The sequence below is a fragment of the Pelodiscus sinensis genome, chromosome 5 (genome assembly GCF_052426305.1).
Source record: "Pelodiscus sinensis isolate ZL-2025 chromosome 5, ASM5242630v1, whole genome shotgun sequence".
Classification (NCBI taxonomy): domain Eukaryota; kingdom Metazoa; phylum Chordata; order Testudines; family Trionychidae; genus Pelodiscus; species Pelodiscus sinensis.
This window is the reverse complement of record NC_143056.1, coordinates 34,109,970-34,135,955: the sequence shown is the minus strand read 5'-3', so window position 1 is coordinate 34,135,955 and position 25,986 is coordinate 34,109,970. Positions and strand designations below refer to the sequence as shown.

At 45.0% G+C, this 25,986-nt stretch overlaps 1 protein-coding gene across 4 annotated transcripts in view; it reads left to right on the top strand.

The window, feature by feature from the left end:
• Window positions 1–1,318: 1,318 nt before the first annotated feature.
• Window positions 1,319–25,986, top strand: part of ZC3H14 (zinc finger CCCH-type containing 14) — a 53,318-nt gene continuing 28,650 nt past the window's right edge. For all 4 annotated transcript variants that reach the window (XR_012903343.2, XM_075926743.1, XM_075926742.2 and 1 more), the window contains exons 1-8: window positions 1,319–1,463; window positions 2,378–2,420; window positions 6,069–6,183; window positions 15,884–15,924; window positions 16,311–16,506; window positions 16,894–17,317; window positions 19,982–20,148; window positions 22,923–23,023. Coding sequence is in view for 3 of the 4 variants with exons in the window: in XM_075926743.1 (XP_075782858.1) it covers window positions 1,428–1,463; window positions 2,378–2,420; window positions 6,069–6,183; window positions 15,884–15,924; window positions 16,311–16,506; window positions 16,894–17,317; window positions 19,982–20,148; window positions 22,923–23,023 (1,123 nt within the window). In the remaining variant the exon portion in view is untranslated. The remainder of the gene's footprint in view (window positions 1,464–2,377; window positions 2,421–6,068; window positions 6,184–15,883; window positions 15,925–16,310; window positions 16,507–16,893; window positions 17,318–19,981; window positions 20,149–22,922; window positions 23,024–25,986) is intronic.

Here is a 25,986-nt window from a genome sequence, read left to right as displayed (position 1 = left end):
CAGACAGGATACTGGGCTAAGTGAACCGTTGGTCTGATGCAGCATGGCCGTTCTTATGCTGTGCTGCACCAGTTTATTTTCATCTTATTTTAGATTGTAAAATCTCAGGGACAATGGGGATGGGTGGGAGGAGATTGCTGCATGTTTATATAGCACCTAGCACCATGAGATTCTAGCCCATGACTTGAGCTGTTAAGCAACACTATATCACAACTTTTTAAAAGTTACCATGTGATATATACAATTTAAGAATTTGCAGTTTCACCTGAATTTGTTTTATTTTCAGTTTTTAGGAACAGATCTCATGTGCACTCTGTTTTATGACATTTTTGAGCAGTCCAAAGCAGGGGTGGCAGGTTTTCAGAAATTCTGATGGTACCCAGAAAATCCACCCCTCTCCCATCTGCCTAAGGCTCCTAGATTCCATCCCAGAGCCCACACCCAAGACTTCCTTCCCCCCACAAACTCCACCCCCCCCTCCCACCTAAAACTCTGGGAAGGAGTTTGTGTGGTGGAGGGTGCCTTGGATGCTGGCTCCGGGATATGGCCTGGGTGCTGGCTTTAAGTTTGGGGTGCTCTAGCCCAACTGCACTGCTGGTGATGGCGGTGGGGCCCCCTGGGTTGTTTTAAAATCACCTGCAGTGGGAGATGGGTCCGCGGGAGAGACCCAGCCTGGAACTTTGGTAGAGCTGGTCCCCAGGCCAGGAATATTCCTCGTGCCCAGGCACCATGAGCCTACAGAACTCTCCACATATGGTCCAAAGTACACATAATATACTGATCTGTTAAACTGTTTATGGTGGGCAGGACTGGGGACAGTGGGACCACAATGGATGCTGGCTTCTGAGAGTGGCAGCCAGACATGCTGCTGCTTTTGCTGCTGTAATTCCTGGTAGAGCCCTTTATATTCACAAATATAAATTTTGCATCCACACAAGGTTCTAACTTTTACCCTCAAAAAATGAAAGTGCCTGGAGGGTTCGGTGCGAATTTTAGACTCACAGTTGAACCTAAAACTGAAACTGAGGTGCCTAAGTAGCTCCGTGTATCCCATTCTTAGTTGTGTGATATTTCGGGGGGAGGAGGTATGTTAATTTTTAAAAATCGCCCAATTTACCAAGGAAGGAAACAGGCAACTTGACTCAAACGGAAAGGACACTGGCTATTTGCACACACACCCCTTTTGCAAAGAGTGGTTACCCGTGTGAGAGAGCCTGGGGGCTGGGCAGGAGCAGCAGGGGGGACGCTCGGAGGCGCAGGGTTGTGGGCCCGGCACTGTGTGGAGCCCGCTTGCTCCATCAGTGCCGGGGCGGCGCGCGCTGTTCCTGGCGGCCCGGCAGAGGGCGCAGCGGGCGGAGGCCGCGCGCTCTGTGCCGGCCGGGCCTGTGGTGCTAGCGGCGGCCCGGGACGCCTCCGTCAGGGCGACCATGGAGATCGGCACCGAGATCAGCCGCAAGATCCGGGTAGGCGGGAAGGGGCCCGTGGGAGGCCCCGGGGCCGGCTGGGCTGCCCCGACGGGCACAGAACCCCCCGCGTTGCCGAGGAGCCGCGGGCCCAGGCTCCCGCGCTGCAGCCGCGGAGCCGGCCCGAGGCCGGTGTCGCTAATGAGCCCCGGGCCCAGCTGGAAACGGCGCGGCGGGCTCGCGCCGCGGGGAGACGAGCAGGGGCAGGTGCCCGGGAAATGTGAGGGAGCGAGACCAGGTGGCGAGAGACCAAACCCCGGGCCCCCGTCTAGCGCCCCCCCCCCCCCCCGTGTTTGTCCCCTGGACCCGCCTCCGCATCCCAGGTGCGCAGCCGGACCCGGCCTGGTAATAGGCCGAGCCAGCACTCGGGCCCAGACATCATCGCGCTGGGGGAGGTGGAGATCTGGGTCTGAATTGTGCAGCATGAGCCCATCACCAGTAGCGCCAGCCCGGATTCAGAAAGCAGGAGGTGCCCCCCCCTCCCCCCACGTCATGAGATTGGTTTACACATGAGATTAAAATAGGGGTTACTTTTCATTGTCTGTTTTATTGCGGGAGTTCACGTTTCCCAGTGTTTCTTTACAGCAATGAAGGACTGGGCATTTAAAAACGTAAAGGGAGTTTTCAGGTAATCTCATGACTCCAGGAGCTGGGGCTTTAAGAAAGACACCACAGACTCTGAGACCATTGATATCATCAGGAGAGCTGCCTATCCTGCCTGGCCATTTAAAAGTTTGCATTACAAATAGTGGAAAAGAGGAAAAATAAGCTCTCTGGAAAGTCAGCACCTGTAAAAGATCTGTATTACTGGTGTTAAACATGTTTTAGCATTCAGCATTTTGTCAGCTGTTTGGGATTAGTCATTCTGTGTTCCTTAATTTAAATGCAATAATCTTAATTTATTTTCTTTTTAGGGTGCCATAAAAGGAAAATTGCAGGAGCTTGGGGCTTATGTTGGTAAGTTTTACTCCGTTTAATAGCTGTGTTTAGGCTTATTGTAGTTAAAGATGGAAAATACCTGCTAGCTTGTTCCTGTCTCCTTCAAGAGTAGAAGGTGGGTTTCCTCCCATGACAATGAGTGGTGGTCAAATACTGCACTTGACTTTAGATCAGCGTTTCCCAAACTATGGGCCGCAGGAAAAAAATACCGGGCCTCAGCATAGCTGGTGGCTGCCGGCAGGGCCGGCCTTAGGCCAATTCGGGCCCTGCGCCCCTGAACCCGGAAGAGCCGGTGAGTTACAGAGCCGGGGGCCCTGCTCCACCAATATGTGGAGCTGGTCTCTCCCCCGGCTCTGCCTGGAGCAGGCACAAGCCCCCCCTTCCCCCCCGCGCATCCTCTCACCCCGCCTCCAGAGCGTCCCCGCCGTGCACGGCTCCTCACTGCCTGCTGCTGCCCATGTGCGGAGTTGCCCAGGTGTGACATGATGTCACGGCCCGGGATTTTAAAACTCTTCGGAAGCACGTGCCGTGGTCACGCTGCCTCCTGGTTTAGCCTCCGGGGCCTGAGCGCGGCTTCCGCCCCGCAATGTGGAAGGCAGAAGATAGGGAACGGGCTTGGGCGGTGAGGCGGCGGTAGCGGGCTTGGGTGGAGGCAAGGAAGCGGCAGCGGGGGTGGGAGGGGAAGGCACCAAGGGACAGGGTGCAGGAGAGAGAGACAAATGCCAGGGGGCCAAGTGCAGACAATGAGGGAAAGGGCAGGAGAGGAGGTGTCAGTGGGAGGGGGGACAGGGTGATGCTGGGAGAGGAGAGGGGAAGGGCATTGGGGGCTGGAGGAGGTGGTGCTGGGAGAAGGCTTGAAAGAAGGGGTGGGCATGAGGAAGGCCAGGATGAAGTCAGTCATGTGTGAGGGCACAGAGGGGCAGGAGGGGAATGGGGCAGAGAGTGGTGAGGGGGTAGGTATTAGGGAAAAAGAGGGCAAAGGGGGCAGAGGCAGTAAGGGAAGGGGGAGGCACCAGGAGGGTGCAGGGCTAAGGGAAGCTGCAGGTGCCAGGGGATTCTGGGGTTAGGAGGAGGGGAGAGCTGGCCACTGGAAGCAGCCCTGGCCGGGGGAATCGGGGCAGGCTGGGGAGACTGGGAGGCCAGTGGAAGCACGGCTGCCGGGGAATGCAAGGCTGGGAGCAGGGAGCTGTCGGAGGAAGATTGAGGGGAGGGGGGAAGAGAAGCGGCCACCGGAAGGAGGGCTGGCCAAGGGAGATTGGGAGGAGAAGTGGGGGAGAACTGGTTGCCCGGGAGAGGGTTTGGGGAAGTGGTGCTGGCCAGAGGTGCAGAGGGGAGGAATGAATCGGCCTGCGGGGTGTGGGACTGACCCGGCCATATGTAGATCTTGGGGCACTGCCCCCATTCCTTCCCCCCCCCTCCCCTCTGCAAAGCACAAAGCATGAGTTAGTCCAGCCTGGGGATTCTATTGTCGTGTCCCCCCCCCCCCACACACACCTCCCTCCCCCCTCAAGTAGTTGCGAACTCTCTGGCTGGTAGACATACTCATGCAGCCTGAGCACATTTACCAGCCAGGCAGTTCGAAACTACAAACAGATACATCTAGTAATAATAGAACTTACCTAAGGAGAAAATACCAGACATGTTATATGTCTGATATTTTCTCAGTTTGTTTTTTATGTGTTTATATTTTGGGGCTGCAAAAAGCAGTATTGAAAAAAAAAAGAGTTCCAACTAAAGTAAAATGTTTGGGAAACCCTGGTCTAACCAGCTTTCTGTCTGTCTTACAGTCCATTTATCCAATCCATATTCCTTAACTTGCTGGCAAGAATATTGTGGGTGGCCATATCAAAAGCTTTGCTAAAGCTGGCACTGGGGGTTTTGGGAGGACCAGAAACAACTTATTTGAATATTCATCATTTGATTAACGAATATGCAAATATGCAAATGAACATTACCGGTCCTTCAAAAGTTCGTGAATGGATTTACTGGTCCCCATGTCAAAAAGTTTGGGAACCCCTGCTTTAGATGTTTGTTTTAGTGCAACAGTAGTTCACAATTTGATCAGGCCTGCTGACCAAGAGGGCAAAGGAGGTAGTTGCCTCAGGGCCCAGGGATTCAAAAGAGCCTGGGGTCCCGTCTTTGCTACTGTGGCAGTGGCCCTTTAAATCGCTACTGGAGTGCTGGGCAGTGCTGAAGTGTTGGTCGAGGAAGGCTAGCCTCTACCCTACCCAAGGCTCCTCCCTTTCTGGTATCATGGAGCCAGGGCCTCCCCCATCTTGCCTCGGGGCCTGGAAATTCTATTCCCCCAATCCCTGTCCCAAATTTATTATCATGCAATTCTGGGAGAGGCTTCAATCCTGTATTTGGATTGTACTTGCAAACTCTGGCACTTACCCTGGAGCATAGTTGAAGTCAATGGATGGACTACATGGGTTTAGGAATCACACGTCATTGGTTGATCAAGTACAAAGGTGGCAGCTGAATCCAGAATTAATCCTGATACCTATTTAAACATTAACTGATTTACCCAAAGTGGTTATGAAAGAATGCCCCATCATCTTCTCAACTCATCATGTCTGAAGGGAATGAGCTCATCATTTGTCCTTGCAAGTCTTCTCTTTAATTTGTTTGTCAACCTCACTGCATATTTGATCATTCAACCATACAGTCTGGGGCTGTGTCTACACTGCACCCCTTTTCCGGAAAAGGGATGCAGATTAGACACTTTGGAATTGCAAATCCGTGGGGGATTTAAATATCCCCTGCGGCATTTGCATTTACATGGCTGCCGCTTTTTTCCGGCTTGGGGATAAAAGTAGGAATAAGAAATCCTCCAGAAAAGGGCTTATTTTCCGGAGAATCGCGTCTTGACTGGCACTTTTCTCCGGCTTATCCCCAAGCCGGAAAAAAGCGGCAGCCATGTAAATGCAAATGCCGCGGGGGATATTTAAATCCCCCGCGGATTTGCAATTCCGAAGTGTCTAATCTGCATCCCTTTTCCGGAAAAGGGGTGCAGTGTAGACACAGCCTGGTTGTCTGCTTTGATTCCTCACTTTCCTTCCACTGTACCTTTTGGTTCCCTGGTTTTCTCAATTATACAGCTTCTTTTTCAACAACATCTCTCAAATCAGTTATTTCTTTTTTCTCATGCCAAGTTGTTATTAGTATTCTACTGATCCCTGATCTTAATTACTGCAAATGAGGAAGTTATTAAACAGAAATTAAAAGGTACAGTGCCAAAAATGAAATCCCTGCAAGCTTAATGAAAACTTTCTAAAGGCACCATAATAGAGGCTCATATTAAATGCATACCCAAGTTAAAAAATATAATAAGAAGGCTAAAAAAGGGACACAGAGCCTATACAACAAAGTAAAAAGAAGGAGAGGCAAAAATTCATTTAAAAAAAATTGAAGTTAAATCCTATTGAGGAAAATTGAGAGGAGTGTAAACTCTGGCAAGTAAAGTAAAAAAAATATTATTAGGAAGGCTAAAAAGAATTTAAAGACAGCTAGCCAACTAAAAAAGGATCCTCAAACAGATCAGAAGCAGGAAGCCTGCTGACGACCTGTAGTGCCATTGAACAATTGAGATGCAAAAGGAGCACTGAAAGAAAATAAGGCTATTGCAGAGAAACTTTTTTTGTAACTTTTTCTCCTTCCAATTAGATGAAGAGCTTCCTGATTATATTATGGTCATGATGGCCAACAAGAAGAGTCAGGAGCAGATGACAGAGGATCTTTCCCTTTTTTTGGGGAACAACACTGTCAGGTTTACTGTATGGTATGTTTGTGAGCTACTTTTTACATTAACCTTATTTCTTACAGTAATTTCATAACTGCTTTCTGTAAATGGGATGTGAGAATATAAGAAATTACACATTTTATCATTATGCAAGTAACATTTAATCAATTAACTTTTTCTTGTTTATGAAGCGATGTAATATAGCAATTGATAATTTTTAAAATTATTACCTGTAGGTTTCCAAGATTGAGGCAGTGGTAACACTAAAATGCATACTATATGTTTGACAGAGTTTGTCTATCTGTGTGTACCTGTCTGTCCTTCTGTTTATTCAAGAGCTCCTCCTAAATGGTAAGAATTAGGATAATCAAATTTAGTATGCAGCTTCCTCTTGTCCTAACTTAAAGCAAGGTAAGGGTTTGGTTTGGCAAGAGAAATAGGATATGCCTGGAATGAGATTATTTCCCATAAAATGGAAAGGGAGGGCTCTGCTATAGTTAAATTGTAGAATGACCACAAGGGACCAGAGATGAGGACCTGGCCATCTCTAACCTTTTTGGGGCAGCAGAGGGCAAGGTTCAAGAAAAGGACAGCTATCTACCATATATTTGAGAGTGTTTGTCTGTATGGGTGCGTCTATACAGCAGGGCTTAACTCGAAATAAGATATACAAATTGAGCTACATCAATTGTGTACCTTGTTTCAAAATAACTTATTTTGAAATTGGGAGCATCTATATAGCACTTATTTTGAAATAGAGCACTCTTCCTCCAACTTCTTTACTCCATGTACAATGAGGGTTACAGGAGTTAGAGTAAGAAATCGTCCAGCATGACAGTATTTCAGCATTATTTCAAAATAACTGCCTGCTGTGTAGACGTGGACTAAGTTATTTCAAAATAACACTAGTTATTTCAAAATAATGTTCCTGTGTAGACGTACCCTCTATGCGTCTGTCTGTGAACAGGCACCCTTTCCTCCTGCTGTGCCCTCTGGAACTGCAGCAGCCATGAAGGGGCACTTCTCACCTGGCCTCAAACTTCTTCACTGAGAGGGCTGCGGTAGTTCACATTCTACATGACCGCTTGCATACTGAACCCTTTGTTCCCAGTTCCACCCTAGAGCAATGATTTAAATAGTTCATTTTTATTTTTCTTCACGTTAAGGACCTGAGCAGCGCAGTTGGAAATTGAATGACTAGTGTTCTCCTTTTATCCATTTTTTCTAATTGACCCGTATGTTTCTGAAATGTTAAAAATAAATGAGGGGTCAGCTGGGACATATGGGTTAGCAAAATGAGTTTCAAACCTATGAATCTCAGAAAATTCTATAAGATAATAATTATTATTACTGCAAAATTCTATAAGAACTAGTGAATATCACGCCACGCAGTTGAATCTGGTTAAGGTAATTATATTTAGTTAACTTCCTTTTCATGCAGATTTAAACAGCTTCAGTTTGAGATGTTGATACTGTGTAGGCATTATAGGTATGCATTGTTTTACTTGTGTTGGTCACAGGCTATTAGAGACAAGGTGAGTGAGGGCATATCATTCGCGGAAGCCGATCTCACAGACCAGGACACCCGGGTGGGACATGGTGCTACATGAAGCAGACGGCGCAATAGAAGCCTACAGCAGAAGGCTGTTTTAAACTGGGAACGTATTGATTTCGGTGTCTGAGATGAACAGACCCAGTCAAGAGAGGACTTCCAGTCCCTGCATTCTGATAGGTGGAGAGGGAGATTGGGGGCTTCCTGCATTGAATAGTGATGCGAGGCAAGCCAGCCTATGCTCCTTGCAGGGGGTGGGGCAGTAGAACACTTTGTGCCTATAGGGCAGGCATGTCCAAAGTCCGGCCCGCGGGCCAAATGTGGCCCGCGGTCGGATTTAATACGGCCCCCCGCTTCTCCTGGCTCCCCGGTGCTTTTTTCAACTGGCGCGCGCAGCGCGCCGCTTCGGGCCGCCGCCGCCGCGGTCCCAGACCCTGCCCCTGCACTCCGCTTTGGGGCTGAGAGTGCGGGGACAGCCCCCACTTCCTCCCCCTCTCCTGGCTCCCCGGCGCTCCTCTGAACTGGCGCCGCTTCCAGCCGCGCCGCCACCGTCCATGGCGGCCGCTGCGGTCCTAAAGTCTGCCCTGTAGGGCATGTCCACAGCCCCGCTCTCCCGCTTGGCTGCGGGTTCGCCCTGCCCCCGGGCCGCCGTGAGGCCAGCGTGCCCTGCGCTCTCCGCCCGCCTCTGACCCTGCAGGCCCTCTACCTTGGGGCTGAGAGTGCAGGGACGGACTCCACAGCTGCTGAGATCAGGGACGGACTCCGCAGCTGCTCAATCTCAGTATCTGTGATTGGCCCAGCGCACTGTCAGCTTTCTGGCGGGCTCAGGCACGTGGAGCTGCGAACACGCCGGAGGTCATCATTAGACACTTCGCCACAAACAGCCACAAAGGCAAGAGAATTCTTGTTGGGCAGTGTATTAGTGCAGTGTATTACTTGGGCAGTGTATTAAACCTCTGGCACTGCGCTCACATGATCCCTTCCCCTTCTGGTCAATTTAAAAAAATGGCGACTGTAAATAAGAGAAGGAAAGTTGACAGTGAGGGCCGCCGCTTCCAGGACAGCTGGAAAGTGGAATATTTCTTCACTGAAATACAGAATCACTGTGTTTGTCTGATATGCCAAGAGACTGTGGCTGTTTATAAGGAATTTAATGTCAAGAGACACTACCAGTCGAGACATAGCACATACGACAAGCTTACAGGGCACGACCGCAGTGAAAAGTTGAAGCAACTTGAAGCTGTTTTAATGTCACAACAGAAATTTTTCATAAGAGCCCGTGAGTCAAATGAAAATGCCACAAGGGCGAGCTATGAGGTGGCAACGTTAATTGCTAAAAATTGCAAATCTTTTGCTGAGGGTGACTTTATCAAAGAATGCGTTATGAAAATGGTTGAGAATATCTGTCCCGAGAAGAAGCAAGAGTTTGCCAACATTTGCCTGGCTCGTAACACTGTAGCACGGAGAATTGAAGAGATTTCATCAGATATTAAGAGACAGTTGACATCCAAAGGAGTGGATTTTGACTTCTTTGCAATAGCCTGTGATGAAAGCACGGACCTATCTGACACAGCTCAGTTGCTGATTTTTATGAGAGGGGTGGACGATGAAATGAATGTGACTGAAGAGCTACTTGACCTCCAGAGCCTTATGGACCAAACAAGAGAAAAGATTTATTTGTTTCTGTTAGTTCCGCCACAGATGACATGAAACTGCCTTGGAACAAAGTTACTGGGATTATTACTGATGGGGCACCTGCCATGGTTGGTGAACGAAGTGGATTATCAACCCTAATCTGTAACAAGGTGATCGAAGAAGGAGGCAAAGCTATTAAACTCCATTGTATCATTCATCAACAAGTTCTCTGTGCTAAACATCTCAAATATGATCATCTTATGAAACCGGTGCTAAAGACTATTAATTTTATTTGCTCTAAAGCCCTGTGCCACCGCCAGTTTAAACAGTTTCTACTGGACATCCAGGCTGAATACGAAGATGTTTTATATCACAACGATGTAAGATGGCTCAGTCGGGGGTCTGCACTGCAGCGTTTCTACTCTCTCAGAAAGGAAATTGGAGAATTCTTGGAAACAAAGGGACAACCAATGCGAGAACTATCTGATCCTATTTGGCTGGCTGATTTGGAGTTTCTAGTTGACATAACAAAGCATCTGAATGTACTGAACACGAGTCTTCAGGGGAAAGATGCAGCGGTGAACCAGCTTTATTCACACCTCAAAGCCTTTGGGACAAAGCTGCAACTTTTCATAAGGCAGTTGTCACAAACACAGCCCAATACCATACATTTTTCAGCGTTGCAGGAAATAATGAACAGTTTTCCACAGGACAATATCAGTGCGCAAACGAGCAGGTATGCAGCAGGCATCGCATCTCTGGCTGGGGAGTTTAAACGGCGCTTTCAGGATTTTGCAGCTATTGAAAAGGAGATGAGCCTTTTCTCCTCTCCATTCTCTGTTGACCCCGATGATGCTCCAGATCAGCTGCAGCTCGAGCTCATTGAGCTGCATTGTGACAGTGAGTTACGCAGTCGTCACCAACAGCTCTCTCTTGTGAACTTTTACCGCCAACTGGATAAGAGCCGGTTTCAAGAGATTCAAACATTGGCTAAGAAAATGCTGAGCTTGTTTGGCTCAACATATATGTGTGAGAAGATGTTCTCTGCTATGAACTTTAACAAGAACCACGTGAGGACAAGACTAAGTGACTCTCACCTGCGTGACATTTTGCGCATCAAAACCACTGCCTTTGAACCAGACCTAGCCTATGTGCTGCAGTCCAGATCTCAGTTTCACCCTTCACATTAGTGTAGGCAAGTTTTTTTTTCAATTGAGATGAATACATTGTAAAATCTCAGTTAATGTCAGTTGGTCTAAATCAGTTATAAATATATTTGGACACAACATGTATAGTTGGTGTTATGTTCCTGTTCATATTTTTTTAACTTAAAAGTTGATAATATGTAATGTACTTTACAATGTTCCTGACATATATTTCAGCTTCCTGGATTTTTTTTTCATCTGGCCTTCAGATATGAAAGGCAGAGTGATTTAACACTTGTTTAGATTTGTCATCCATGTGACAAAATGAAAAGTATGCCGTTTGCAATAAACTTTGCATAACATAGTTAATTTGCATTTAATTTTAATGGTTCAAAGAATGTCAGGCAAAATGGTCGGCCCTCACGCATGTTCACTTCATCAAATCTGGCCCTCTTTGAAAAAAGTTTGGACACCCCTGCTATAGGGTGTGAGTGGCTGCTCATGGGAGAGCGCGGGCAGCTTAGGAAGCCCCACTCAAAGTTCTTATTGAAGTCCTAGGAGTATTTCTCAGGTGTCTCAGCTCCTCCTAGCCAACGACTTGCAATGGGCATGGCCTTGCGGTGTGCCATGACCCAGCAACCAGCGGTTCACGGCCCGGCACCAGTCCACAGACTGGCAGTTGAGAACCACTGCTATGGGTGATTTCCCCCAGCAATAGGGCAAGAGAAAAACATTTTAAAAGATAAGGAAAATGTGATTTTAAAACCACAAGAATTTACAGGAGGAAATGATAGGTAGGTGTAGTACCTGGAACTAGTTTATAATTCTTAATTGGCTAGATTTGTGACAGTGTCACTTTACAGGACATATTCTGAGATTGCTGTCATGTGTTGCTTTTATTTTAGGCAGCTGCAGAGATCAGGCATGGGGAGGTTTGTGTGGGAGTACATGTCCCATCCAGGTTTTTGTGAACTCCAAGCTGCCTTTGCAGGGGTTGCTGTGCTTGGTTTGCTGAGGAAAGGGGAGCTCTGTCCTTCTCATGCTATACCCTCCCTCACCCCTCTCTAGCACATTTCCAGCTTACTTAGCCTGGAGCAGGTGGAAGGATGCTGCTGCTGCTTCTCCTCTGAGAGGGTGGCCACTCCGGGTTTCTGTCTCCATGTAGTGCAGTGGCTACCTGTGAGAGCCCAGCTGAAGAGATGGTAGTAGGGGGCCACAGGACAGATTAGGTTGGTGGGAGGGGAGAGTGTGGCACCTAGAGTCAGGCACAACATCTCTGGGAAAGGAGTCAGGAGCAGGGTCACTGTGCTCAGCCCAAGATAGGCACATTACCTGCACCTCTCCCTGTGCTGGGAGCTCAGTGGAGAAACTTTGTTGCTGTGAGTCCATCCCTGCCTCTCTTTTCTGGAACTGGTGCTGTCCCAAATGCATGTGATCCCCAATTATGCAATTCCAGCCCATCAGGAGCTGGGGGATTGGCTGCTCTGGCTCAGGGAGCTGTAACTTAAAGGTTCCTGTACCCTGAGGCAATGCAGGGAGGCAGTTAGTGTGCCCCTAATCTTTTAAATTGTGCCCTCTCCCTCTTAATCGTTACATATTTCCTCTGTGCCTAGTCAAAAACAGAAGAAAAAAGTATGGAATATATTGTATATTTGAAAACTATACACATCTGTACACGCTTAGTTATTCTCTATTTTGGAATACCTGAACTGTTTGGTTTTGAGTGTGTGGTTTGTGTTTTTTTTTTGTCATTTTATTAGTCACTCATCTGTGTGTCTTGCTGTCAAATGTGAAGGTTAAAGTTTCAGGTCTGGAACTTATTCTTCCTAGGATCTTTTAGCTAGACAGTATTCCAGAATGTATTATTAAATATAACAGAGAATATTTTAATACCTTAAAGGTGAATAAATTAAAACATTTACTCAAGATCAGGAATGAGGTGAGAGAGAAATTGAGCTATAAAGAGAAAGTAAGGAATAATTCTTCAGTGGAGGAGAGCATATCAAGATAGATGAATTTTTAGATGTATTGCCAATTTTGACAGTGCCCCTCTAAATTATTAAATAAACGAGAATACAGGTAGTCCCTGAGTTACGCGGATCCGACTTATGTCGGATCCGCAGTTACGAATGGGGATTTTCTCGCCCCGGAGGACTAGAGCGGCGGGACGCCTGGTCCCGCCGCCCGCCTCCTCCGGGGCGAGAAAAGCTGCTCCCCGTCTCCCTGGTCTGCTTCGGGAGCCAGCAGACCAGGGAGACGGGGAGCAAAGCGGTGGAGGACCCGGGGCCGGACCCATGGCCGCTTCCAGATCAGCTGGAAGCACCGCAGGTCGGGCCGGGTCCTGCGCGGCTTTGCTCAGTGTCTCCCTGGTCTGCAGACCAGGGAGACGCTGAGCAAAGCCGCGCAGGACCCTGCCCGAGCTGCGGCGCTTCCAGCTGATCTGGAAGCGGCCGCGGTCCGGCCCCGGGTCCTCCGCCGCTTTGCTCCCCGTCTCCCTGGTCTGCTGGGGGGGACGCAGCCCCGGCCTGTGGTAGAGCAGGTGGGGTGCTGCCGGTTGGTCCTGCAGCACCGCTCCTTGGCGCTACTGGACCAACCCGGCAGCACCCCAGCTGCTCAGCCCCAGGAGTCCTGATTCAGCCGCTGCTGATCAGTTTCAGCAGTGGCTGAATCAGGACGCCTGGGGCAGAGCAGCTAGGGTGCTGCTGGGTTGGTCCAGTAGCGCCGAGGAGCGGCCGCGCTACTGGACCAACCCAGCAGCACCCGAGCTGCTCTACCCCAGGTGTCCCCAAGTTAGCCGCTGCCCCGGGCTTCCTGGAATCAGCTGCTGATCAGTTTCAGCAGCAGCTGACTTGGGGACGCTTGGGGTTCTTAAGTTGATTCTGTATGTCAGAACTGGCGGTCAGTTTCAGCAGCGGCTGAATCTGGATGCCAGTTCCGACTTACATACAGATTCAACTTAAGAACAAACCTACAGTCCCTATCTTGTACGTAACCCGGGGACTGCCTGTACTGTAACTTAATGTAGCAACTCAGGTGTCTGGATCTGTTTGTGAATTTAAATTTACTTCACATAAAATATTTTATCAAATATTGAAATATATTGTGAAAAATAATGGAAAAGATGAAGACTAAATGTATGTGATGATAACAATCTACAAATATGATGGAAACAATTAAAATGGTAAATCCAGGAAAACTAAAATTTTAAACAATGTTCTTATGCTTTTCAGCCTAATGCTGTTCTCACCAAAATAGATTTCCCTTAGATTTTAATACCAGGAGTGTAAACTCTGGCAAGTAAAGTGAAAAATATAATTAGGAAGGCTAAAAAGAATTTAAAATAGATTTACCTTAGATTTTAATACCAGTTCTTTGCGGGGCATTCCCAGAGAAGCCCTTCTAATGTATCATTTTTTTTCTGGAATTAAACCAAAAAAATCACAGCATTGATATGATAGAGCTGTGGCTCAGTTTTGTCAGCCCTTTTTCTGACCAGGGCTAAGGCCTGGTCTACACTAGAAAATGTATTTATTTATTTAAATATTTTTACCCCGCATCACTATATAAAATATTCCAGGTGGCTTACAAATTTTTTTAAAGCACAATATAAATATGTTTACAAAATTAATTATATGAGTTTGGTTTCACTGCACCTGTCAGGGTTGTGAAAAAACAACCCCTCAAAGCGGCATAATTAAATCAACCTAAATGACTGAGTTTGACTAAGGTAAATGGCAAAATTCTCCAATTGACATAGCTCTCATTTCCCAGGGAGGTGGATTACCTACACTGATAGGAAAATTGGTCCTGTTGGCTTAGGCCGCACTGCTAAAATGCATGTTGGCATTTTAAGTGGAGTCGCACCTTGAATGTCAGATCACACCTTTCCTTATTTCAAGTGTGTGAAAACTGATCCATGATATCGACATCAGCAGAGGTCAGCTGACTATACTTTGTGGTGCGTTTTAGTGAGAATTCACACAAGAGGGCTCACACGGGCTTTCTTACTGCAAATGTATTACTCAGTCTTTTTTCACCTTATATTTCAATGAAATGTTGGCTCATGACTCTCTTGAACTTCTTTGAGACTTTCAGTGTAAATTATGAAAATGTCTGGTTGCAACTGAGTAGGGATATTAGTGACTAGTCGACTGCCCGATAAGCAAATGCTTATCGGATAGCTGAGCTGCCACTTGAGTAGTTGTTTCCCCCCCATATTGATGCCTCTGTCAGAGAGAGGCAGCAAGAGTGGGAGGAGCACGAGCCAGTGCTGGGGGGAACCGACTTCAAGCCAGTTCCCCCCCAGCATCGTCTCCACGGGAAACGGGAGGCAGAGGCACAGCAGGAAAATGTTGTGAGTGGGAACTGCCTCAGTACCCACTGGCGCTGGTTCCCACTGGAGGCACTTCTGCTTTTGAATCGAGGGCTCTTGTAGATTTCAAAAGTAGAAGTGCCACAGGGAGCACCTGGTGAGTGGTGCTGCCTTTTCCCCTCCTCCCCCCTTCCGCCTTGCTGCCTCTATGAGCAGCACTGTTCCACCCAGCACCATCTCCTGGCTGCTGCGAACAAGGGATGCTGGACTCAGCACAAGCTGGGACCAAGCTGTCCCGGCTCGCACTGATAGCTGCGCCTCTGCATTTTAAATGTAGTAAGAGTCATTGGGCTCTTCTGCATTTAAAATGCGGTCTAGTAGTGCGGGTGTCTCTGGAGCTGGCTCCTGGAGCTACCTCCACTATGGTTCTGCTCTGCAGCGCTTATCAACTAATCATATAGTCAGTATAAATTGTATTGACTATATGAATAGCCAGATAATCACATTTTAATATGATTACAACTCAGTAGGTATGTTGAATTTTAAAATGGGGCCTGCATTTCTGTTTTTCTCTGAAGGTAGGCATTCAGTCAGTGTGAAATTTTACACAGGGTTGTTTTATTCCATTGTAATTTCCTTTGTTGGTGTTCCTTATACATTTTTAATTAGAAATCTTTGAATCTAGCTGAATTTTTTTGGCAGTGTTTCTTGACTGCTGTCTCTTTAAAAACATTGTGTATGACTGTAACATGCTAGAGAAATGGATTCTGCATCTGTCAAGTGCACAGAGGAGAGTGTTTTATTTTCAAAATGACTTAGATGCTGTTCACATTAGAAGGGAAAGTTTATATACTGTGTATACAAAACTGGTTGAGGCTGGAAGTGTGCAAATCTTGATTGATTGAGGGTTTGGGTGTATAAAGGGATGATTGTTTAAGTGGAAAGAAATTCACTCAAATGAGAGGCCTGCTAGTATGAAAAAAAAAAAACCTTATAAACCTTGGCTGACTTTTGAAAGGCTTCTGTTCTGAAAGAGTTTAAATTACTCATCTCTTTTTTTTCCTACACCTTTCTTCTCCCCACCCTCCTTTTTAGGCTACATGGTGTGTTAGATAAACTTCGATCTGTAACTACTGGTAAGTAGTCCAAGAAAGCAATATATTAGGTTTGGAATTAGATATCAGTATAGAATTTTCTTATACTTATGGATAGATTTTTGCCAGTTTTTAAAAAAAGTTCCTAATTGGCTGTATAATTAATATTTAATGTATGTGTTTTTTGTGGCTCTGGGGTGTTAAGAAGTGTCTTGTATGTTTATTTTGGGATGAAGTAAACATGACCTTTTTAAGTGGGTCTTGCTGCCTTTTGAGTCTACAGTGTAGTGTGTTTGCTTGTGAGGATTCCTGTAGAGACTAATTGCTCATTTGCTTGTGGCTTTAAGGCTGCACTTGCTGTATAATTGATTTACATAAGCTAAGTCACTGAACTTTGATGTAAGGATGAAGTGCACCTGTTTTTACAGAACCTACTAGTCTAAAATCTTCAGACTCTAACATCTTTGAGAGCAGCCTGCCTTCCAGCAAAAGCAGTTCACGTGGGAGTGATGAGAGACGGCGTGAGGAAATCCTACCACCTCTTGCAGTCTCTAGCACTCGGGCTGAAAGAAATGACTTCAGAGTTTCAACCAGTACACTGGAGCAGAGAGCTGCTGCTGCCCGGTAAGGCTTCTGCCTGCTTATTGGAAGGACTCAGATTTCAAGGAATACATCACTGGGATTGTTGCTTTGAAGAGCAGTAGGGAATAACAAGCTGATGAGACCAGAACAGGGGAATTGAAGCTTTTTCAGCCTGAAGCAGAAAAGGTTTGCTACTGTGTGTTGCATAAAATAAATATTACACCTTGAAAGTTTATCTTGTACTTCTTTATGCCATAAATGTGCCTATCTTAACTAAACTAAAAGTAGATGTTGAGTGTGCCAGATTTTTTAAAAGAGTAAAATCTTGTTTTTATTTATGCTTATATTTAAACTGTTCTTCTGACATTTATATTTCAGGAATTTTTATCTGGCAATTAGTTAAGACTTTGTAACCTCTTCTTTCAACAGGCAATCTTGTGAAGATGGAGCTGCATCCCACTTAATGTCAACAGTTAAGCCTCTAAAGGAGTTGTCACCTTCAGAAGCTGTGATTGACATTAAACCTGAACCAGATGATCTCATTGATGAAGACCTAAATTTTGTGCAGGAGAATCCATTGTTGTCTCGGAAGAAAGCTGTTGTGACTGTAACATATGGACCTCCCCGTCCTACTGCTGAAATCTATAGACCACCAGCTATCAGAAGCATGGACAGCCAAATATACTTACAAAGATTGCCGCAGCAAGGGAGCCTACAGAGTGGTAGACAGTTAGACATGGAAAGCTGCAGGGCTTTGGAAACAATCCAGATATGTGATCCAGAAGCATTTAGCAGTTTAGCAGAGAGTTACAGGCCTGCTTCCAAACTGAGCGCTGATAAAATCAACAGCGAGGTTAGTATGCAGATATAAACTATGTCTGTATTTGGCACATCATCAACAAAGCCAAACATAAGAATGGCCATACTAGGTTAAACCAACAGTCCATCTGGCCCAGTGTCCTGTCTGCTGACAGTGGCCAATACCAGATGCCCCAGAGGGAGGGAACACAACCAGTAATCCCCACGATCCCTCCCTTGTCACCTATTTCCAGACAAACAGAGGCTAGAGACACCATTCCTACTCATCCTGGCTAATAGCCATTGATAGACCTGACCTCCATGAATCTATCTAGCTCTTTTTGAACCCTGTTGAAGTCCTAGCCTTCACCACATCCTCTGGCAAGGAGTTCCAGTGGTTGACTATGCAGTGAATGAAGAAGAACTTCCTTTTGTTTGTTTTTAAACCTGTTGCCTATTAATTTCATTTGGTGACCCCCTCATTCTTATATTAAGGGAATAAGTATATAACTTTTCCTTATTCACACCAGTCATGATTTTATACACCTGTCATATCCTTCCTTAGTCTCCTCTTTCCTAAGCTAAAAAATCCAAGTCTTTTTAATCTGTCTTCATATGGGACCTGTTCCAAACCCCTAATCATTTTTGTTTCCCTTTTCTGAACTTTTCCAATGCCAATATATTGTTTTTGTGATGAGGTGACCACATCTGTATGCAGTATTCAAGATGTGGGAGTACCATGATTTTATATAGAGTCAATAACATATTTTTGTCTTATTCTCTGTCCCTTTTTTAATGATTCCTAACATTCTATTTGCTTTTTTCACTGTCGCTGCACACTGCGTGTATGTTTTCAGAGAACTATCCACAATGACTCCAAGATCTCTGTCTTGAGTAGTTACAGCCAAATTAGTCCCCATCATCTTTGATGACACCAAGGAGGGCTCCTGGACCCTTTAAAGTCAATGGGAGGATTTCAGGCTTTGGTCCACTAGCCAAAAAACATTGTGCTGAGAGGGGGGGGGGGACTCACAAGTTGTTGACTAACTTGTAATGTCTGTTTGGTGCTTCACTGACTTAAAATAATGAGAACATTTTTGGCAGGGATGTTTGGTAGGTTAGAATAATCATTTTAATCTGTAGGTTTTTGGAATAGCTGTGTTTTTTAAATGAGTTATTTTGTAAATCTCTAGTTTGCTAGTTATGGAATAAAGGCTAGCATTGAAGAGTAAAGGAGGAAATATATGATTCATCTACCTATTTGTGTATGTATCTCTGTATTTTTAGAATGCCAAACAACTTTGTGTTTAGGGTGCATGAATCTTAGTCTGAAAAGTCATGGCTATTGCCAAATGATCCTGTCAGCAGCAAGATAATTCTATGACTGTTATGTTTATTTAGGAGCATTGTATATAAAAGAAAAGGGATAATGGATAGTTGATTTTCAGATTTTTAGGACAGCTAATTTCTTAATAAAGTAAGAGACTTATTTGCCTTATATTCTAAGTGAAACTTTTTTATTTTTTATAAATATACTTGAACCTCTTTAATCCTGGGAAATAGATATGAAAGGTTAAAGATGTTGTTGGGCCAGGGAGGGTGCTACAGGGTCTGGGCATGAATAGGTGTGGGGCGCTTACCTGATGCCTCGCTCCGAGGGGCAAATATGGCTCTTCGCCCCCTGCCGCTCCCAGGCACCTCCCACTGCCACTATGGGAGCAGTGACGAAAAGCCGTAGGGGAAGCGCGTTGCTGTGCTACCATTTCTCCAGTTGAGGGAAGGAGGTGCGCAGTGCACAGAGCCACTTCCTCCTCTGTGTCATGGCTGTTCCTGGACTAGTGACACTGGGAGTACAGAGATTCAAGTGTATTGGGTTTTTTTATTATAATAATTTTTGCTCTTGTATAATACTTTTAATTCAAAATGCCTTATAAATGCAGGTAATTATCCTCCTCCAATTTTATAGGCAGGGTACCTGGGTCATTAGAACTGGTGTGACTTGCTGAGTGTCACACATGAGTTTGTAGCAGATCTGTCACCTCACTTCCTGAGGTATATTAGGCTTCTCTGAGTTGTTACTATTACAGGTTGGATAGACATAGTGCTTGGTCCTGCTGTGAGGGCATGAGACTGGATTTGATGATCTCTTGAGGTCCCTACCAGTTCTAGTATTCTATGATTCTACTTTCTTAATTAAAAAAATAATATTGTAATCTTGTATTTAAAAAAATAGAGGGATATTTATGGAGAGATCCCTAGAATTTGAAATTTCATCATCTTCAGCCTTTCCTTACTCAAGTTTTTGTGAGTTGAAACATTTTCTCTTCACCATAGATATTGATTTCTCATAGTATGTGTCCTCTGCGTGGTCACTAAAATCCTTTGGCACATCAGTCTGGTTAGTGAACATTCTCTGTTTTATAGAAAGCTAATGCTACTGCATAGGGGAAATAGGAAAGTACAAGTAGTATAAATGATACCTTAATAACAGAGTTCCATCTAGGTATTCCTTAGGGGGAACTGTGAGTCAGTCATAGTCCAAAACTCATTCTTTCTATAGTACTCTTTTTTCCCCCTGGACACGGTACTATGCAGCCAGGATTTTCAGAGTAACTCAGTGTTCTAGATTATTATTTAAATGGAAGCTCTCTGTCATCTGGCTATTGATGGAATCATAGGGTCTTCTTTGTTTACATATTAATGTGGATCTGATTAATAGTTGCAGGAAGAAAGCTCCAGGAAGAGAAAATTGCCAGTTATAAGCTCAGTGGTCAAAGTGAAAAAGTTCAGTGATGATGGGGAGGAGGAAGAGGAAGAGGAAGACTATGGGTTACGAATAGGAAGTATCTCCAGCAGTGTGTCTGTACCAGCAAAGCCTGAAAGAAGGTACTTGAAGATCTCTATGGTAGAGTACTGGTTTTTAATGTGAATCTAATATGCAACATAAACCTTGTGTTGAAAGTGATACTTCCAATACCTGAAAAATATTTTAAGTGTATTGAACTGCTAATGGAATTTTTTATTTCCCTCTTGGATTGTCCTCCTATAATCAGTGTGAGCTGTTTTCTGTATTGCTCTGTTTTTTTCTCATTAGTTTATATTCTGTTCTCATTATGTGTGCATGCATGCAACTGAATGTAAGAGTCTCTTGAACTTTCAGGTTATGTTACAGCACCTTACCCAGCAAAGTGAATCAAAGTAAAGTTTCTTGTAATCTCTTATAGCTCAGTTAATTAATGAAAGATCATAATGTTTAAGAAGTTTTGTTTTGGGATGTAGGCGAGTAGTCGACTACACGACTACCCGATAAGCATAAGTTTATCGGGTAGTTGAGTGGAGTACTCGACTGCTCACTTCTCTCCCTTCCCCCCCCCCTTGCCGTCTCTGTATGAGGCACAGCAAAGGAGGGGGAACAGGAGCCAGTACTGGGGGGAACCAGCTTAAAAGCCGGTTTCCCCCAGCACCGTTGCCGCAGTGCCACCTATACCCCCCTCCACTGCCTTTATCAGAGGCAGTGGGGGGTGTGGATAGGGGAGGCTGCTGTGGGCCAAGGCTTAATGTAGGCAGAGGCTGCTCCAGCAGCAGCCCCTGTTTGGAGCATCCTGGGCTGGCTGTGGGCAGATGCTGCTCCAGCAGCAACCCCTGTTCGCACCAGCCGAGGCTGGCTGCAGGCAGAGGCTGCTCCAGCAGCAGCCCCTGTCCATGGCCAGCCCGGGCCACCGTGAACAGGAGCTGCTGGACCCAGCATCCTGGCTCATGCTGGTCTGGGACCATGGCCACTATATTTAAAATGAAGAGGCACAGTGGTTGCGGAGCCAGCACGAGCTGGGTCTGCTCAATCCCAGCCTGCGCCAGCTCTGGGAGCCACCCGTGCTCCAACTCTGCATTTTAAATGTAGTAAGCGCTTCCAGGCTCCTGTTACATTTAAAATGCAGAGCCACAGCAGTCCAGAGCTGGCGCGAGCTGGTAGTGCTCAGTTCCAGCTCAAGCCAGCTCCGGGAGCTACCACCTCTGTGGCTCTGCAGAGCAACCCCCTATACAATTAGCCAAATAACCACTCTTTAACCTCCTTACTTTGTTTATTTCAGACACAAACTGATTTATTGCTTTGGTAGAACTGGACTGTGGTTCCAGTCTTAATCCATTATTATTGTTGCTAAATGTATATTGCATTGAACTGAAGGGAAAACATCCTCAGCATCCCACAGGATACCTGTTTAGCAAGGATGTTAAAATGTGTTTAGTCAAGTAAACGTGTAACCACTGAACATTTCAGAGGGAGCAACATGGTGGGAGCAGGTGGACCCTGGGAATTGGTGTGCACTGGAAAAAGGCTTTTAAGCCAGTTGCCCGTGCATACCCGGGAGTCTAGACAGTCACACTTTCACATCCAAACTGTTTAGCTTACTCTGTTGGTGAATTATCCCCTCTCATGCCTGCTCTTTGAGGCAGTGCTATTTTTCAAAAGACTCCAGAGCTGCTTTTTCTGATTTACTTATGTTTCATTGCCAAAATTAGCAGTCAATTGTTACAGTCATTCTCATTGCTGAGTCAGCAATAAGAAGAATACTGGGGATGAGATGTTCCTAGCTTTTATTATATTCATACAGAGCTTGTGATGTTCATATATCTTCTCAGCTATATGGAATTTCTTGTACCTACTACCTGGTTATTGAAATTCAAACAGGCATAGGATGTTGTTTATTTAACTTAGATGTCTACTGCTGACAGGGATTAATACCCTTTAAGAGGAAAGAAGGGGCAGAATATTGAGAGAATAAACTGGTGACCTGACAGTATGTGTATTAGGGCTGTCAAGCGATTAAACAATTTAATAGTGATTAATCATGCAATTAAAAAATGTAATTGCGATTAATTACGCGCGTCTCCCCTTTGAAATGTTGCCACGGTGTTTCCAAGGGGCAGTGCATCACGGAGCCTAGGATCAGCTGGAGTGCCCAGCTGATCCCTGGCTCCATGTTGCACTGCCCCTTTGAGGTGCCGGAGCAGCTGTGCTGCCTCTGCCATTTTAAAATGCTGCCTCCGCATGCATTTCAAAGGGGCAGCTCTGGCTCAGTTGGGGGCTTCCCAGCTGATCCCGGGATCTGTGTGGCATTTCCCCAGAACCTGGGGTCAGCTGGGGAGTATTTTTAATACCCGAGTATTTTTAATACCAAAGATGACTTTTTTGTTACTTAAATAACAAATCCTTATCTTTGCTTCTATAATTCCCTGAACATTGCATTTTTTCTTCTTGTAGAACAGATAGCATAAACCACAGCATAAACATTTATACTACCTCATACAGATTTAAAATTCTATCCCAATGCCATGAACTTTCAGTAGGTTCCATTTAAAATTTGTGGGGCGGTTGAAGTGAACAGTTTTTTGAGGGAATATGGACAAGAATTGAGGTGATGGATACATCAAGGTTAACTCAAGATTTAGTATAGTATGTGAGCCAACTAGTTAAAAACATTAGAGTTGAAGCACATGGTATAAAAAGATTTTGTTAGTGTATTTTCTGATTGTGTGTTCTAGCTACACTGTGCTTAATTATGCAGTGTTTTGTTGTGAAACATCATCGTACTGTATTTACAGTGACCATTGAAATTCATATAGCTGCAGGAAAAATTGATCTTTCTCTCTCTGTCCATCAGACCTTCACTACCACCCTCCAAACAGGCCAATAAGAATTTAATATTGAAAGCTATATCTGAAGCTCAGGAATCTGTTACAAAGACAACCAACTATTCTACAGGTAATTCATACCATTTTTGTGCTCGGCCAAGCTGCATTATTCTAAGTCCTTTGAAGGGAGCTGCTTACATGGGTGCTTATAGGTAGATTTGATGTTATAAGAAATGTGGTGGAGGATTCTATAGGCAAAGCATAACAATAACATGTAGACAGTGATGGAAAATGGAATGGAATCAAGCAGATGGAGTTATGTTCAAGGATTTCCCCCTTTTGCCCAAAGATTAAGTTCTGTTTTTGAGAGGTTATTTATCTGAATGAAGTTAAGGATAAACCACAAATTTTCTTAGAGAGAGTGCTTAGAGATGTGTATACAGTAGTTGGTGAATATCAGTGTAACACTAATATCAGAATCCTAGAATAAGGAAATCATTTTAAATTAGGACCTCAGGAGTTCATCTAGTCCAATCCCTGCTCAAAGTAGGACTAAACCCAACTAAATCATGCTAGTCAAGTCTTTGTCAAACCTGGTCTTAAAAACAACTAAGAATGGAGATTCAACCACCTTTCTAGGTAATCCTTTCCAGTGCTTCACCACCCTCTTAGTGAAATTGTTTTTCCTGATATCTAACCTAGGCGTTCCCCACTGAAACTTAAAACCATTGCTCCTTGTTCAGTCATTTTGAACCCCTTTCAGGTAGTTGAATGCTACTGTTAAATCCCCCTCACTCTTTTCTGCTGCAGACTAAATAAGTCCAGTTCCTTCAGCTTCTCCTTATAAATCATGTGCCTCAGCCCCCTAAACATGTTTGTTGCCCTCTGCTTGGCTCCTTCCAATTTGTCCTCATCCTTTCAGTAGCGGGGTGCCCAAAACGGGATGCACTACTCCAGATCTGGCCTCAGCAGTGCCGAATAGAGGAGAATAATTACTTCCCTTGATCTGCTGGCAATGCTTCTACTAATGCAGCCCAATGTGCTGTTAGCCTTCTTCATCAAAAGCATATAGAAGACACTTTTTCTGAAGAACTGCTGTTTAACCAGTCGTTCCCCAACTTGTAGCAATGTATAAGATTCTTCTATGCACTTGTCCTTCTTGAACCCCATCAGATTTCTTTTGTCCGAATCCTTCAATTTGCCTAGATCATCCTATCCCTACCCTCCTGTCTATCAAACTCTTCTGCCAGCTTAGTGTCATCCACGAACTTGCTGAGGGTGCAATCCATCCCATCATCCAGACCATTAATGAAGATGCTGAACAAAACCGGTTCCAGGAATGACCCCTGGGGTACTCGACTTTATACCAGCTGTCAGTTAGACATCAAGCTGTTGATCGCCCATTGAGCCTGATGATCTAGCCAGCATTCGGTTAACCTCACCCAGGCCATACTACTTTAACTTGCTGGCAAGAACAAGGGAGACAGTATCAGAATGTTGCCCAAAGTCAAGGTATATCACATCTACTGCTTTCCCCCTATATCCAGAGCCAGCTGTCTCATCATAGAAGGGAATTAGGTTTGTCAGGCATTACTTGGTCTTAGTGAATCCATATTGAATGTTTCTTTCTGTACTCCACGTATTTAAAAATGGATTCCTTAAGGATGTGCTCCTGATTTTTTTTCTGGGGACTGAGGCGAGAGTGACTGGTCGGTAGTTCCCCTGATTCTTCTTCTTTCTTTTTTAAAGATAGGCACTATATTTGCCTTTGTCCAATCATCCAGGACCTCCTCTGATTGCCATGAGCTTTCAAAGATAATGACCAATGGCTCTGCAGTCATACCCTTTCAGCATCCTCGGATACATTGCATCTGGCCCCTTGGACTTGTGCGTGTCCAGCTTTCCTAAATAGTTCTTAACCTGTTCTTTCACCACTGAGGGCTGCTCACCTCCTCCCCATACTGTGCTGCCCAAAGATAATGAGATGACAGATAAAATGAAGGAACTGTAAAGCTGTGTAGGCTGGTGTGGTCTGGTTTGGAGTGTTGAAGAGTGCTCTTAGATCAAAAGGAATGAGATTAGACAAAGATTCCTCACCTGGTGCAGATTTCATGCTATTGTCAGACTTCCCCGAAAAACAAAATCCGCGAGAGCTAAGAAAAATGTTTTTGAAAAGGGCGAAGAGTGAGGAATGAGTTAGATGTTAGGCTGGTCTTTGAGACAGAAACTTCCTTAAGAAACTGTATGTTGTACTGACATATCAAGGAGGAGGAGCAAGGTGAAGAAGCACCATTGTGTCAACTGTTGAAATCCTGTTGTGATTCACAGTACTTATACATTGGAAAAGCTATTCTGTGCACTGGTGTGAGTTTGGATACAAGGCAAGCTGTAGAATGAGAATGTAATAAATATGGGAGATGGGGCAAGGATTATCAGTAGCCTCACAAATGAGGCAATAATGGAAAAATTAATTTGGAATTGTTTTGGAGAAGAATTTATTGCATGACTTGGTTATTTATAAAACATCTTCTATATAAAAAAGTATTAAGATAACTTTATTGAGGTTGCAAAGTGGAGTACTCACAAGTTAGAAAATCCCTGAATTAAAGTGTTCTAGGTAGCATTAATTATGTCCCTTTGGGCTTTAGGAATGTGAAAGGCTAACCAGTTAACCAGAAAGCATCATCCTTAATGAATGATACTTACGAGTTCCAGTTAACTGGTGGGAGCTGAAGCAGCTCCCTGCCCATCACGGGGAGGGGGTTGCTCCAAGCCTGTGGAGCCTGCTGCAGACGGGCTGCTCTGGCTGGGCTAGAGTGGTCCTTCCGCCTGTCCCTCCCTTAATTGGTTAAATGGCTATGGCTTAAAATCATAATTACAGTATTGCATACTAACTTTTCCATAGGACCCCCGTTTCATTGAGTGCCCAGTGAAGAAAGCTGTTTAATATATCTATATATATATATATATGTTTCATCTTCATTGTTAAATATCATTCAGTGCATAGCATCCAAACCCTTTGATGAATAAAGAATTATTTTGTTGTTTATAGAGTTTTCTGCATTCGTGCCATGCTGTCTGAATACCTCCCAT